General features: G+C 37.5%; 2 protein-coding genes across 9 annotated transcripts in view; one reads left to right on the top strand and one right to left on the bottom strand.

Moving 5' to 3' along the window:
- Positions 1 to 9,623, bottom strand: part of NUP37 (nucleoporin 37) — a 38,336-nt gene extending 28,713 nt beyond the window's left edge. For 4 of the 5 annotated variants that reach the window (XM_026119793.2, XM_026119795.2, XM_064513774.1 and 1 more), the window contains exons 1-4: positions 9,512 to 9,623; positions 7,965 to 8,176; positions 6,023 to 6,147; positions 4,954 to 5,026 (exon numbers count right to left, since the gene is read on the bottom strand). In XM_026119793.2, coding sequence (XP_025975578.1) covers positions 4,954 to 5,026; positions 6,023 to 6,147; positions 7,965 to 8,120 — 354 coding nt within the window. In that variant the 5' untranslated portion in view covers positions 8,121 to 8,176; positions 9,512 to 9,623. The remainder of the gene's footprint in view (positions 1 to 4,953; positions 5,027 to 6,022; positions 6,148 to 7,964; positions 8,177 to 9,511) is intronic. The other variant, XM_026119792.2, reaches the window with a different exon arrangement.
- PARPBP (PARP1 binding protein) overlaps positions 9,624 to 12,496 on the top strand; it is a 50,338-nt gene continuing 47,465 nt past the window's right edge. The window contains exons 1-2 of one of the 4 annotated variants that reach the window (XM_026118013.2): positions 9,624 to 9,744; positions 11,101 to 11,253. In XM_026118013.2, coding sequence (XP_025973798.2) covers positions 9,739 to 9,744; positions 11,101 to 11,253 — 159 coding nt within the window. In that variant the 5' untranslated portion in view covers positions 9,624 to 9,738. Of the gene's footprint in view, positions 9,745 to 10,073; positions 10,468 to 11,100; positions 11,254 to 12,496 lie in introns of those variants that run through there. The other 3 variants (XM_026118009.2, XM_026118011.2, XM_026118008.2) reach the window with 3 other exon arrangements.

The following is a 12,496-nucleotide window of genomic DNA, read 5'->3' as shown; positions in this document are numbered from 1 at the left end:
ACACCAGAAAATTTGTATCTAGTTAAGATATCAGTTGTTGAATCTGAGGATCTACACATGTTTTCTCTCATTAACAACATGTATAGACTTTATGACAGAAAACCAAACATGCACATGTAGCTGTTTTATCTGCTACTGTTCTATCCAACTCAGTCCCACAGATTAAGTCTCAAGGTATGGTTGTGCCAGCAAGGTATCAGAAAAAGAAGAGAAAAACATCATCTGGATAATAGCATCACATGGAAAGGTTGCAGAAAAAAACAAGGTGGAATGAAAACAACCATTTCCACAGCTTTCTGAAAGGAAAACAAGCTATCTGCTCTCTATGAATATTTGTTTCTCAGAAGAGCTACACAAATGACCAAACTAATTTGTAATGCACGCACAATAGTTTAAGTCCCTTCTCCAAAAATTTTATGACAGCCTAGTCAACTGAATAAAGAAACATTTTCAGCGGCCAGCTTAATTTTTTCCAATAGCTACTATTTTAATAAAACATAGTGGATTATAAAACTAATCCATCCTTAAATAATACTAAATTACTTAGACAGAAATGCAAACCTTCTGAAAGTTTTCAGCATTCTGAAACTCTTGCCTCATTTTACTTCCACAGTTCTGATGAAATATGCTTTCTATTAAACAAAATTTGAAGCAGAAGAAGGGAGAAAGAAGTCACAATATATTTCCAAATGTAAACCTCAGAAAGAAGAAAAGATTTCAGGAAGATCTATCAGTCATATTTTACCTTGTTTTTGTTGTTCTAGGCTTGATCCAACCCATGAATTCTGGATTAGTCATGTCAACAAAGTAATGAAAAACTCAGTATGCTTGAAGTTCATTGATGATAATTACATCAAGACAGCTTTTCCACTGAGAAACCAGAGTAAGATTACTCTGTATATCCCTCCAGAGGTAACATACTAATTGTTTACTATACAAGACAAAACATTCAGAGATTACATTTTAACTGTAATCACATACTTCCTTCAGTTGTGTCTGAACATTTTATACCTCTTCTGAAAATCCCATGTATTAAGTGTTCACTACATAATGGCCAGAGTCTTCCATGTATTCATCATGAATTTCAAACCCAGGTTTATGAAATAGTTTTTCCTGAGGTTCCAGTTGCATGTTACTAGGAAACTAGTATATCAAGCTTATTTACTGAATCAATTGAAACATAGCTAATTGAGAATTTGTGAACACTTGAGATTTGCAAATACTTTAGACCTGAGTTAGGTGTTACTTTTTTCTTGTTAAGAAGTATATGGGACAATAATCATCCAGCTATAAGAAATTTAAGATGACTACCCTGAGAAATTCTTTTCCGCATTTTTTGCACCCCCCAAAAAAAAACCAAACAAACCCCCTCAAAAACATCATTTTCATGATTCTTCCCTTTCACTAATGAGATTCTTACTATTAGATAAAAGTACATAAACATAGCTGTTTTCTGATTATTTTTAGTATTTTTTTAGTATTTTTAGTATTAGACTAAACCTGATGCATTAACAGTATGGATTTTTACTCTTTCCTTAGTCTCCGTACATCCTGAATGAAGTTCATAGACAAAGTCCAGTGACAGACTTGGCATGAACAAAGATAATAGCCAAAACGTCTTATCAGTATTGCCTACACACCAAATGATCTTTAGTCTTCCTTAGTGTCAAAAACGAAGAAGCAGTGCTCCTCTATATCTTCAGTTGACAAAAATCAAACTCTATGATCCTTTTGTCTGCTTCAATAGACACTTCAGTAGCTTATTCATACTCAACTAGAGTTGAACAATTAAGATACCGTGATTGCTTGTTTCCTTCTGGGGCAAAGTAACTCCTAAACTGCTAGTATATACAGCTGGGGCTGCTCAGCCTAAATACCAGATTCTTGTGTCCAATATGTCTTGTATTGCCCTATCATCTGCGGTCTCTGCACATGCTCCCTATGATAAAATAAATATTCTGAAGTGTTCTGCAATGAACCTGCTTTTGCAATAGAAGTTTGTAATTGTAAGTAATAGGGTTTCATATAGGAAGAAGTCCTAAAGGTGGAAGACTATTTGCTGAAGAACTTTACATGAAAAATAATTGTCACCTTAATGGGAAAGCAGCATTTCAAACTTATTTCTAGGTATCTAATCAATGCTACTGCATAATAAATTCCCCTGAATTAGAAGTGCAAATTTCATTCGTGCTGGCCAGAAGCCCAGCAAACCTTGTCAGAATTGGGAAAATAGTAACCCATCACAGAAATTCCATTATGAAAAAACAGCATTCAGTAGACTGTGCTGCTGAGTTGCCCTGTTTGCTCCTCTGAATCATATATGGACAATAAACTAGAAAAGAACTGTCTCATCAGATATATTCAAGATGATAATTATAAGTGTTTGTTGTTTGTAACTCAATTCTAATTTAATAACAAACAGCTTACTAGATTTTTTCATTAGAATAAGCTTGCTTATTTGAACTTGTATTTTAAAAGCTTAAGCTCACAAGTTATCAAAGGTGTGCTTGTGTGAAGTTTTAAGATTAATTATTTCTCTGGAAGCAACAATTTCCTATTGAGACAGATCTCTTGGAAATTTCTAGTCTTAGTTTGGGCTGTTTCTCACACTGATACACAAGAGTCTGAAAGCCGTGTAGCCAAGAAGAGAAGTCTGCTCTGGAAGGTGCAGAAGAGTACCTTCTCCTACAGACTAGATGATTTTGCAGGGCAGGCCAGTAAGAGGTACGGAAGCTATAAACTGTCATGGCTATCACTTCCAATTTTACGCAAAACCACATGAATTTGCTGATCACTAATTAACACCCAATAAAAAATAATAATTAACAGCTTTGATGTTTATTGCAAATAGGGAAAAACAACACTCATCCATGGCATCTTGGTCCACTGAAGTCAAGAGACTTCTCACAGAATGTCTGCTAAAATCAATCACACTCCTTGTAAATCCAAAACAAAAAACAAACAAAAGAAAACCGAAAAAACTTGCCAGCTGAATTTAGAGCCCATACCATCAAGTTCTTTCACATTATTTCCCACTCATTATCCAACCATCCTCTGCACTGTCATTAATGACTCCGTTCATTCTTTTTTCTTCTGTAAGCTTACAGATAGTTACATAAATTTCTCAACTAACAACAGACATACCAGAAATATTAAGATCAACTTTTTTAACTTTTTAAAATGTGTAAGTCACAACTGTACATCAAAACCTGTTGTCTGCAGTATCAAAAAAAAATTACAGATATTATATAAATACATATAAATAGATCACTTTGGTAAGGAGTGAATTAATTCACAAGCAAGCAACTTTAAAAACTTACAGAAATATTTTGCTGGAAGTGCCAAAGATGTTTGCAACTATGTCAGTTATCCCATTGTCTGGGTGACAAATCCAGATGAGAGCCAGCAAGATGGCAGCTCAAGCATGAAAGAAGGAAATGGATAGCAGAATATATGCAATAACAAAGAAAGTTTTCTCTAAAGAAGAGATGTTATATTTTCCAGTTATATACATCTTTACTTTTTATGCCATGGATTTTTTCACTCCATTATCAGTATGACCACATAAGTGACATCTGCAGCTCTTTTACTTTCTGTATGATGTGTGTTAGTAAGACAATAATATCCATCATACAGAAAGTGATCTATTTATATGTATTTATATAATATTTGCAAGGTTTTTTTGATACTGCAGACAACAGGCTTTGATGTACAATTGTGACTTACACATTTTAAAAAGTTAAAAGACTTATCAAGAAACTTAATATTACTGGTATGCCTATTGCAATTTGAGAAATTTATATAACTATCTGTAATGTGTGTTAGTAAGACAATAATATCCATTACCAAAACACAATGGCATGTCAATTCTCTTCCCCTTTATACTACATACAAAACTCACTGACAGAGGCTCTATCATATCCCAAAGCACTAAATGAGAAGGAGCTTGCTCCCCAACATTTTTTTAATTATTAACTGTCTTGCTGGTTCCTGGCTGAGACCTCAACAAAAATTCAAACTGGTTAGCATGAACATATAATTAATATTAGTACTTGGATTAGGATATTGTTTCAAAGGCAGAATTTTGAAGAATATGTACATGTCCAAGTCATTGATGAGAGTGACATAGGAGTTAAAAAGATGTAGATGCTTCAAAACAAAACAAATCTTCAGTTTATAGAGTGGCGGTAGTATCTAGACTTGACATCTTTTATATCACTAGTTTAAGAACACTACCATCCATACTGAAAGAAAAGGAAAAAAGAAGTTGTGTTTAAGTAGACATTTACTTTATTTCTGTTTCAGAAATAAAAAAGTGACAGCCTATGGGCATGTTTTCTGTAGCTGGCTTTAGTTACGAGTTAAATTCAATATTCCTTCTCTAAATTTGCTACTGTATGAAAGGTTTTTGTTGCAACTTTCCAGATCCCTGCTGTCAGAAATAACTTACTAAATATTCTTTCCTCATAGAGGATTCCAATGAGCAAATCTGGCTGTTAAAAAGAGTACATGAAATTTTACAGGTCTCCATATGCAAAAGAACCTTTTCCATCATGGTGCTTGAAATTCACCTGTAAAAATAGGCTATTTATGAGTATATTTTAGACCATGCATAAGCCTCTACTTGCTTTTCTAAAATTGGGTTAAATTGTTACATAAATACGTTTTAAATCAAAAGATTGGATAGCAGATTATTAACGTTATTCCCACTTTTAAAGACAGAAAAGTATATACAATACAATGATCTTCCCTGGTAACAACAGATATAGGATCTGCAACGCTTTCATGGTCTATCTCATGCAGGACATCAGGTGAAATGGGACAGATGGGCAGTTAAAGATTACACTCCACTAAAGACTGAAGAAATATTTAAAATCAGCTTAGCTGCTTAACTCAAACAGTAAAAGAATAAACAACAACAATAGTTGTTTAAATAGTTTTAAATCACCTTACCTTATATTCATTCTTGTCCTGCAGGTCTGAAGTAAATAGCCTTAACTTCCTATCAGAAGCCGCAGTACAAAATCTAGAATCATTGCACATAGAAAAGCTCTTTTGTCAACTAACACTGATACAGTAGCCTCTTTACCAGATTTCCACACCAAGTTAAAGATGAAAAGTGACATTCAAGAGGAAATTAATATTTTGATAAAGTTTCTAAAAGTTTCTAATTTACCTTCTGATTTATCTAATTGTTTGGGCAGCAACCATTCAAAATTATAACTGGAGCTTATCTATAGCACAGGATGTATGAATGGCAAGAACACTTCTTAATGGAAGGAAATGCAAGCTTTTTTACAAAGCTAAATCTGAACCAACTACTAATTAACTGAAAAGTTTCACAACTGCCACTGAAACTTGGAGGTAGTTTCACCTCATTATCAGTGTTTTAAGATACCTAAACATAAGTCCATAAACCAGTTTTTAATATATTTTAAACAAAAGACTGCACAAACATACAGCTTGCTACAATAAATAACTATGAGAATTTTGAAGAGGCTTACAAATTATGGAGAATACTTCAATTCTTGTTAGGCACATATTTAACAGTTCACCTTCTTTCTAGACTTACACCTCAACTGGTCTCACGAATTGCACCAGACTTGCTCCTAAACATAGCCTGTACTACACAGAACATTATACGTAACTTTATAAGGAACAGGACATTACATCAGTTTTTATCCACAGCAAAGTTCCTAAGAGTTCTTTCTTGACAGACGTATGAAGAAAGGACTAACTATATTTTAGCACCATTAAAATAATGAATTTGGAGGAAAAAAAAGTATTTACCACTGGTTCAATTGCGGGGGGGAGCGGGGGGTGAGGGCAGGAATAGAACACAAAACAAAAAAAACAAGGATGATGTTAAGAAAGAAATCGTTCTAGTGAAGTGATCAGAGACCGTGCCAGTGATTTCACCAGAGCTAGATACACCCAAAAGTTTTCAACATAGTTCAATATTAAGGAATTAGGGCAAACAGACAAGAGATGAGGATTTACTGTACTCATCTAGTTTAAATACCTTAACTGTGGAGGTAAAGCATCAAGTCTAGTTTCTGGACTCCATGCTATGGCATCAACTCTGATTCCATGATGAAATGTTCTTAGTGTCTTATACTGCATCCCTTCCACTTCAGCATCCTCCTCCTACAGGATATATTAAAGTCAGCTAATCCAAAAGAGTGTTTTTGTGATTGCTAACAGTTCAGACTGATATGCAATTGAAAGGCTTTTAAGCTAGATTTTTTAAGATTGTAACCCTTTCACAGTGAAAACTTGGAACATAAAGAAAGTATTTACTCGAAAATATGTAAATACTTTAAAAAGAAAAAAGAAAGAAAAGAAAAAAAAAAGATTGCTAGTCTCAGGCCACAGTACAATGCAGAGCACAGAAGTTAGAATCAAGCTGGAGAGACACTGAGCCCATTCTTTGGGCAAGTTATATCTACTTAGATATAATTAAGGCCATTGATAACAGAATGGTAAGAAAATACAGACTGCAATTGAAAGAAACAATGAGAACAAAAGCAAGCATGTCATTTAGGCTATCCTCTCTCCACGTTCATTTTGCGCTATGGAATAATTCTGTCCCTTTCAGAACAACATTCTTCAAACAGCAAGGGCTAGAAACATACACCTAACTACGTATAACTTGCCCATACCTACTGCCTTGTCTATTCTCCCCAGAGATGAGCACACTGAATGGTGGTAAAGATGAGACAAGAGTTGGGACTCAGTGAAGCAGGTGACCTCTTAAAAAAAAAAAAAAAAACCCAAACAAACAAACAAACAAAAAACTTATATTCCTTCAAAACACAATGACTCCAAACACAGAAGGAAAGAGAGGATATGAGAACTACAGAAAAAATAACTTGTACCAGCAGTTGTCAGAGTTTTAGCTTATGTCCCCTTTCAACACCCACACAAAAAACATGAGAGAGGGCAATACAGAGAACAACAGGGTTTCGTGATTAGCCTTAGGTACCTTTCAGAAAATTCTGAATGAACCATAACACTTCGAATAATAATAATAACAACAAAAGACCAGCTATACTGTTATGTTAGATGTTTAAGTGCGAAAATAATATGGTACAATAGAGAAGTGAGTTCAAGAAAAAAAATCTTAGAAGTAGATTCCAAAGACAAGAATGTTCTCCTATTGATTTTCAAGCACCCAGGCCACAAAAAGCTCACAAAAAACCCCAGAAAAGTCTTATACAGGATAAAAATATACAGTACGCAGTATTAATTTTAAAAACTTCCATGACATGATTCTAAAAAAAAATATAAGGTAAGAAAACATATCTTAGTTTCTGACAATCTGTTAGAGAGATACAAAGAAAAAAAAGCAAAACAGGTCTGGAAAACAAAAATATTTTAAGTAATTACTTTCTACAGTCTTTCCTTAAACAGAAAAATTAATATAGAAATTTTAATTGTAGCTTCAAAATAGTCAATCTTTGCTGTTTTTCAGGCAAGCTGAAAGTCTTAGAAGAGAGTTAAAACTAAATAGCATATATACAGAGAATAACAAAGCGGTCAAAAAAAGGAGCTGATTGTGACAAAAAAAGAACAGTTTGCACAATGAACAGCAAATAGTAAGCCATACATTTCAAAGCTGTCTGCCTAAGTTACCAGGTAGCAGTCATCAACATTTCCAAGTGATGGGATTGCTTACTACTGTTTCATTGCAATCTGTCCAAAAATAACTTTATACCAGCAGAATGGTAATCTTACACTGTACTGTCCATTATTCAATTATACCAACTTGTATAAAATACATATAAACAAAATACATATTTTCTCAGAGAACAAATAGTCTAGACTCATTAAGGTAATAGATTGCCTGGTAAAATAGTGTGGGGAAACAGAAAAGCAGCTTGGGTCTCTGTGCACCAGAGGTGCTGGAAAAATAGTGTTTCAGGAAGCAAGTAATAAAAGTGTCAGCAATAACACAAACTAACCTGAAATCTGCAAGTCCCAACAACTACGTAATTATTGCCACCATACGCAATTAGGGAACATCCATCTCCACTGTCAAATGGATTGAATTTTACCACATGCACATAATCTTCACAATCCACAGTGTAAGCAGCATTTCTAATAAAATCTTGCTTCATTTTGAATGGACTAAATCTGGATATCGATGTCTTTTACAGGTTGAAGACCTATATACCTACATATAAAGTTTGAAAAGGTAAGCATTACATGTTTGCATGAAAAAAGACAAAAGTATTTGTGGCACAAATCAAATTTTGCTGTAATACCATACTTAAAAAGAACAAAAGCTATATTTAAGATCAGTATATTTAGATTTAACATGTAATTCCATCAACCAAGGGATTAACTAACCCACTTACATACATTCAAAGGTGTCTCTACAGACTTCAGCAATAATGGCAAATTTTCTGCTGTTATTGACAATTAGCACTAAAAAAATAAAAAAGTGCTGGAAATTAAGTCACTGCACATACCAGAAAAGCCACACATAGAACTGCTCAGTTTTCCACTGAAGGACAACAAATGATGCATTACTACCCTCAAATTCTATTCTCTAGGGTACCTCTTCAAAAGATAGTATGCACCTAATTAAAAGCACAGTTAATCAGAACTGCACAACTGTAAATGAAAACACTATCATGCAGAACATTAAAATATGGTTTCATGACTTAAGCCAACCCAACTGCAGACAGAGACTCTGTACTTCCTCTCTAACAGAAAAAGTTAGTTGTCAGCTAGTAGAAAAGTCGGCCTGTCTACAACTCACTAGTTTAATGTATTCAAGGAGTTTTCAAGCATATCAGGTTCCTGGGCTAGTACGAGAGGAGCTGAGATACACAACTGAGAACAGAATCATCCCTTCCAGGCCCAGGACAGACTTCCATTAGTTTAATGGAACAGACACCTTTAATTATACATTGTGTAGAAATAGCTTTGTATTTGAGATCCCTGACAGGTTTTGCCGAGTTAGCAGTCTGAAGGTCTCAGCATCAAAGACTAAATTTTTTGCTTTGGAACCACCCAGGTTTTTCATGGGCATCACCAAGACACAGAATAGCTCTCCGCAGTTGCAATCTTTTTGTCATTCAGCAAGATGACAAGCCACCATACTGACACTGTAGCCAAGTCATTTATACAGCTACGTTTCTTCTGAGGCCAAATTTTAACCCCAGTTGTAGCTTTCTGCTTTTAAGATATCTCAGCAACACACAACACCAGACCAGTTTAATTCAAAGTTTCCTCGATGTTATTTGCTTAGTTCCTTAAGGAAACACAGCTCCGGCAACTGAGCCGCGTGGGTGCCCGCCAGCGCCACAGCAGCCCGCTGCTCCCTCCCCTTGTCCCACGACGCTGCCTGCTCTCGCCCAAGGGCCCGGGCCGCGCCCGCCCGCCCCAGCCAGGCCGGCCCCAACCTCAGTTCCGCTCCCGGGCCGGGGGAGGCCCAGTGTCCCCCCCCCCGCCCAGGGCCGGCCGGCCGCATCCCGCTGAAGCGCCGAGGCCCCGCACGCACCTCTCCAGCCCCAAAGCGCCCAGCAGCAGCGCCGCAACCGCCTCTCCCGCCAACTGCTAACGACACCTCCCACCCTGGCGCCGACGAGCCCTCTGCTTCCGGGTCAGCGACTCGCGCTCCCTAATTGGGCAGCTATGGAGGATTTAAATTTAAACCGCCAGGGAGGGCAGTTACGGGCTCTAACCGTCTCGTAGCTGAGCTGCGCTAGCGGCTCTGTCCTCCTAGTCATGCAGGTAGCTTCCTCTAGAAGAGCAGGAGGACTCAGCTGGCTGGGGGGAAGGGGTGCTGAAGCCTGGGGGGGGGGGGGTAGAGGGGCTGGGGGGAAGGGGTGCTGAAGCCTGGGGGGGGGGGGGAGAGGGGCTGAGGTCGGGCCCCCGGCAAGGGGTCGGGTGCCCTGGCTTTGCACTGTGCCTGAGGCGCTCCTGGGGGAGCAGCGTGAGGCTGTGTCATGGTGAGGGGTGGTCACGGCCGGGAGCCTAAAGCTAGGGGAAGCCGCGATAGGGACGGCTTGTTTCACAGTTGTGGGGTGGGTGTTTTGGGGGGGTTTGTTTGTTTGTTTGTTTGTTGTTTTTTTGCTTGTTTGAGATGCTTCACTGAGCGTTCGCTCCGAGTGACTCGGCTTGTTCCTCGGAAACCTCTCACGTCGAGTGGTGGTGAGGGGGAGAAACGCCTTAGGAGACACTGTCTGCCCCACACCGACTTGCACCTGCTCGGCTGTTGTGCCCCTTATTGCCCGCCTGACTCGTTTGTGTCAATGGAAATAAAGCAAGTCGTCCCTCGCAAGCATCTTGGAGAAATAAATCATTGCAGTTGCTGTTACTGCCTTGTTTGTTATGAGAAGTTTCCTGTTTTCCTCAACTCTCTCCTATGCCTGTTTATTCTTCATGGTTTATACCAACTTTAAAAAAAAGTACTGTGGATTGTGTGTGGACAAGGTGAAATATGATGGGGGAAAGGTTAGCTTTGTGTTCTATAAATAAATGACACGATTCTTGCTGCATGCAATACTGGACACTGTTTCAGGGAAGAACAGGTTTAAAGGCAGTAGGACAAGAGTCTCAGGTACCTTTGCTTTTTTTTAAAAAAAAAGGGAGGGGGGCTGGGAAAGACCAAAGCACAAAGTAGTCAAATTCAACACTGATACTGAATTCATTCCTAAAGGAAATAGAAGAGGTTGAGACTCACTTTGGAAAGCAAACAAACAAAAAACAAATTATGATTTTCTTTTTAATGTAGCAACAAAAGTATTTAGCAGTGTCTTTCTTAGTAATTTTTGGAAGTGCTATTAAATCTCATGTTTCCTGACTGAAAGCACATTGATAGAGATTGGTCTGAAAGTATAGCAGATGCAAATAGTACAGAAAGGAGATTATCTCCAGGGAGGTTTTTATCTTTCTCTAGGGCGTTTAGACTGGCTGCTTTCAGAGACAAAAGACTGTGTTGTGTGTGACAATTCTTTTATGTTAGTGTGATGTGCAAGGGGACATGGGATATTCATGAAGGCATGTCATATCTAAGCACGTATATAAGCTTTATTTGCAAAGTTATATTCATTTTTATTTATCTTAATCCTCTATGTTCTACTCTAGAAAATGATTGCTTTCCAGCAGAAGATTTTAAACTTGATCAAATGTTTCAGAAGACAATGGCCCTTATTTTCAAACTCAGAAAGGACTACTGTATGTGGAGCAGATTGCATGCTTATGATATTACAACTGTCAATGGCTGAAGTCAATAAACAGGTTAGTGTTCTTTCAGTACATTGTTGGTGATTAGTGCAACTCAGAGTTGGTTCACTTACTGGGCTTTTTGTTTATGCACCTACTTGAATCAGTTATGTTGGACACTTCAATTTTTTAACTGAGGGTTAGCAAGGCACTATAAGATTAATATGATTAGGCACTCTGTTCAATCAGTGCTTGGAAAAGGAAAAAAGTGAGATGGGAGAGGGGAAGTGTTTGTAAGTGTATGCTTGATTTCTAAACTTTAATATTAAATGCTATTATATTTTGTTTGATCATATAACTTCAGTTCATTTCCATCAAATATTTCTTCTGTGTGGTAGATCAGGGTAGCAGTTTTAGATGCGTTTGTCTCCAACTATGGCAGTTTGGGATGCATTTGTCTCATCAGGAAAATTCATTTGGCCCATTGCCCAGCTCAAGGCTCTCCTTTTTATCTTTTTGCTGAGGGCCCCCCAAAATCTATGGTCTTGACATGAGAAGAATGAGTGTAAGGCTAACTGGGTATAGCTCCAGGAGTAGTGTTTGCAGCAGTGTTCTTGGCTGCATTCTTTCCTGAAGGTTCTCAGATGCAGCCCAAGACCTCTACATGTATGCTGTGAGTGAGCACATCTATGGAGTGTATGATCATCTCTGCATGTGCAAAAGACATGTCAAATGGCAGAGAGGAGATGTGACTCTTGAGTGCCGCCCTAAGAAGCTTGTCACAGCTGGAAGGTTGGGCATTAGCAGGCATCAGAAACATCCCTCAAAATACTGTAACCTATGGTCAGGCCTAATGAGAACCACTTTAAATTAAAGATACCTTTTTAGGTCAGTAAGCTATTTGTCTATGAAAACTAATCAGCATCACTAGAAGACTTACCTACTTGTTGCATAATAAATGCAACAAGAAATATAAATCTTTAGTACCTCTTCACCTAGGTGAAGATATCTCTTGAGACAGAGAAATCTCTTCAGTTTGTGCACCTCTGGTTGCAACATATTACTGAAAAAAATTACAACTTATACTGGAAGACGGTATCTTGAAAGAAGTTTTTCCAGGAGCACTCTTTAACCTAACTGAATTCATCACCAGAAAAGTCTTTCTAGTCTAAAATGCAGGGAATGGATACATCTCTTGTCTAAACAATAAGTATAAAACTGGCCAACCCCTCCCCACTGTAATAAACATTAACTACAACAGAAACATTAGAATGCCAGGATTTTATGTTTGTGTTTCCCAGAGTGTAATATATTTCAG

This window comes from Dromaius novaehollandiae, chromosome 1, assembly GCF_036370855.1.
Source record: "Dromaius novaehollandiae isolate bDroNov1 chromosome 1, bDroNov1.hap1, whole genome shotgun sequence".
NCBI lineage: Eukaryota > Metazoa > Chordata > Aves > Casuariiformes > Dromaiidae > Dromaius > Dromaius novaehollandiae.
The sequence above is the reverse complement of the archived record's forward strand: the minus strand, read 5'-3'. Positions and strand labels throughout refer to the sequence as shown.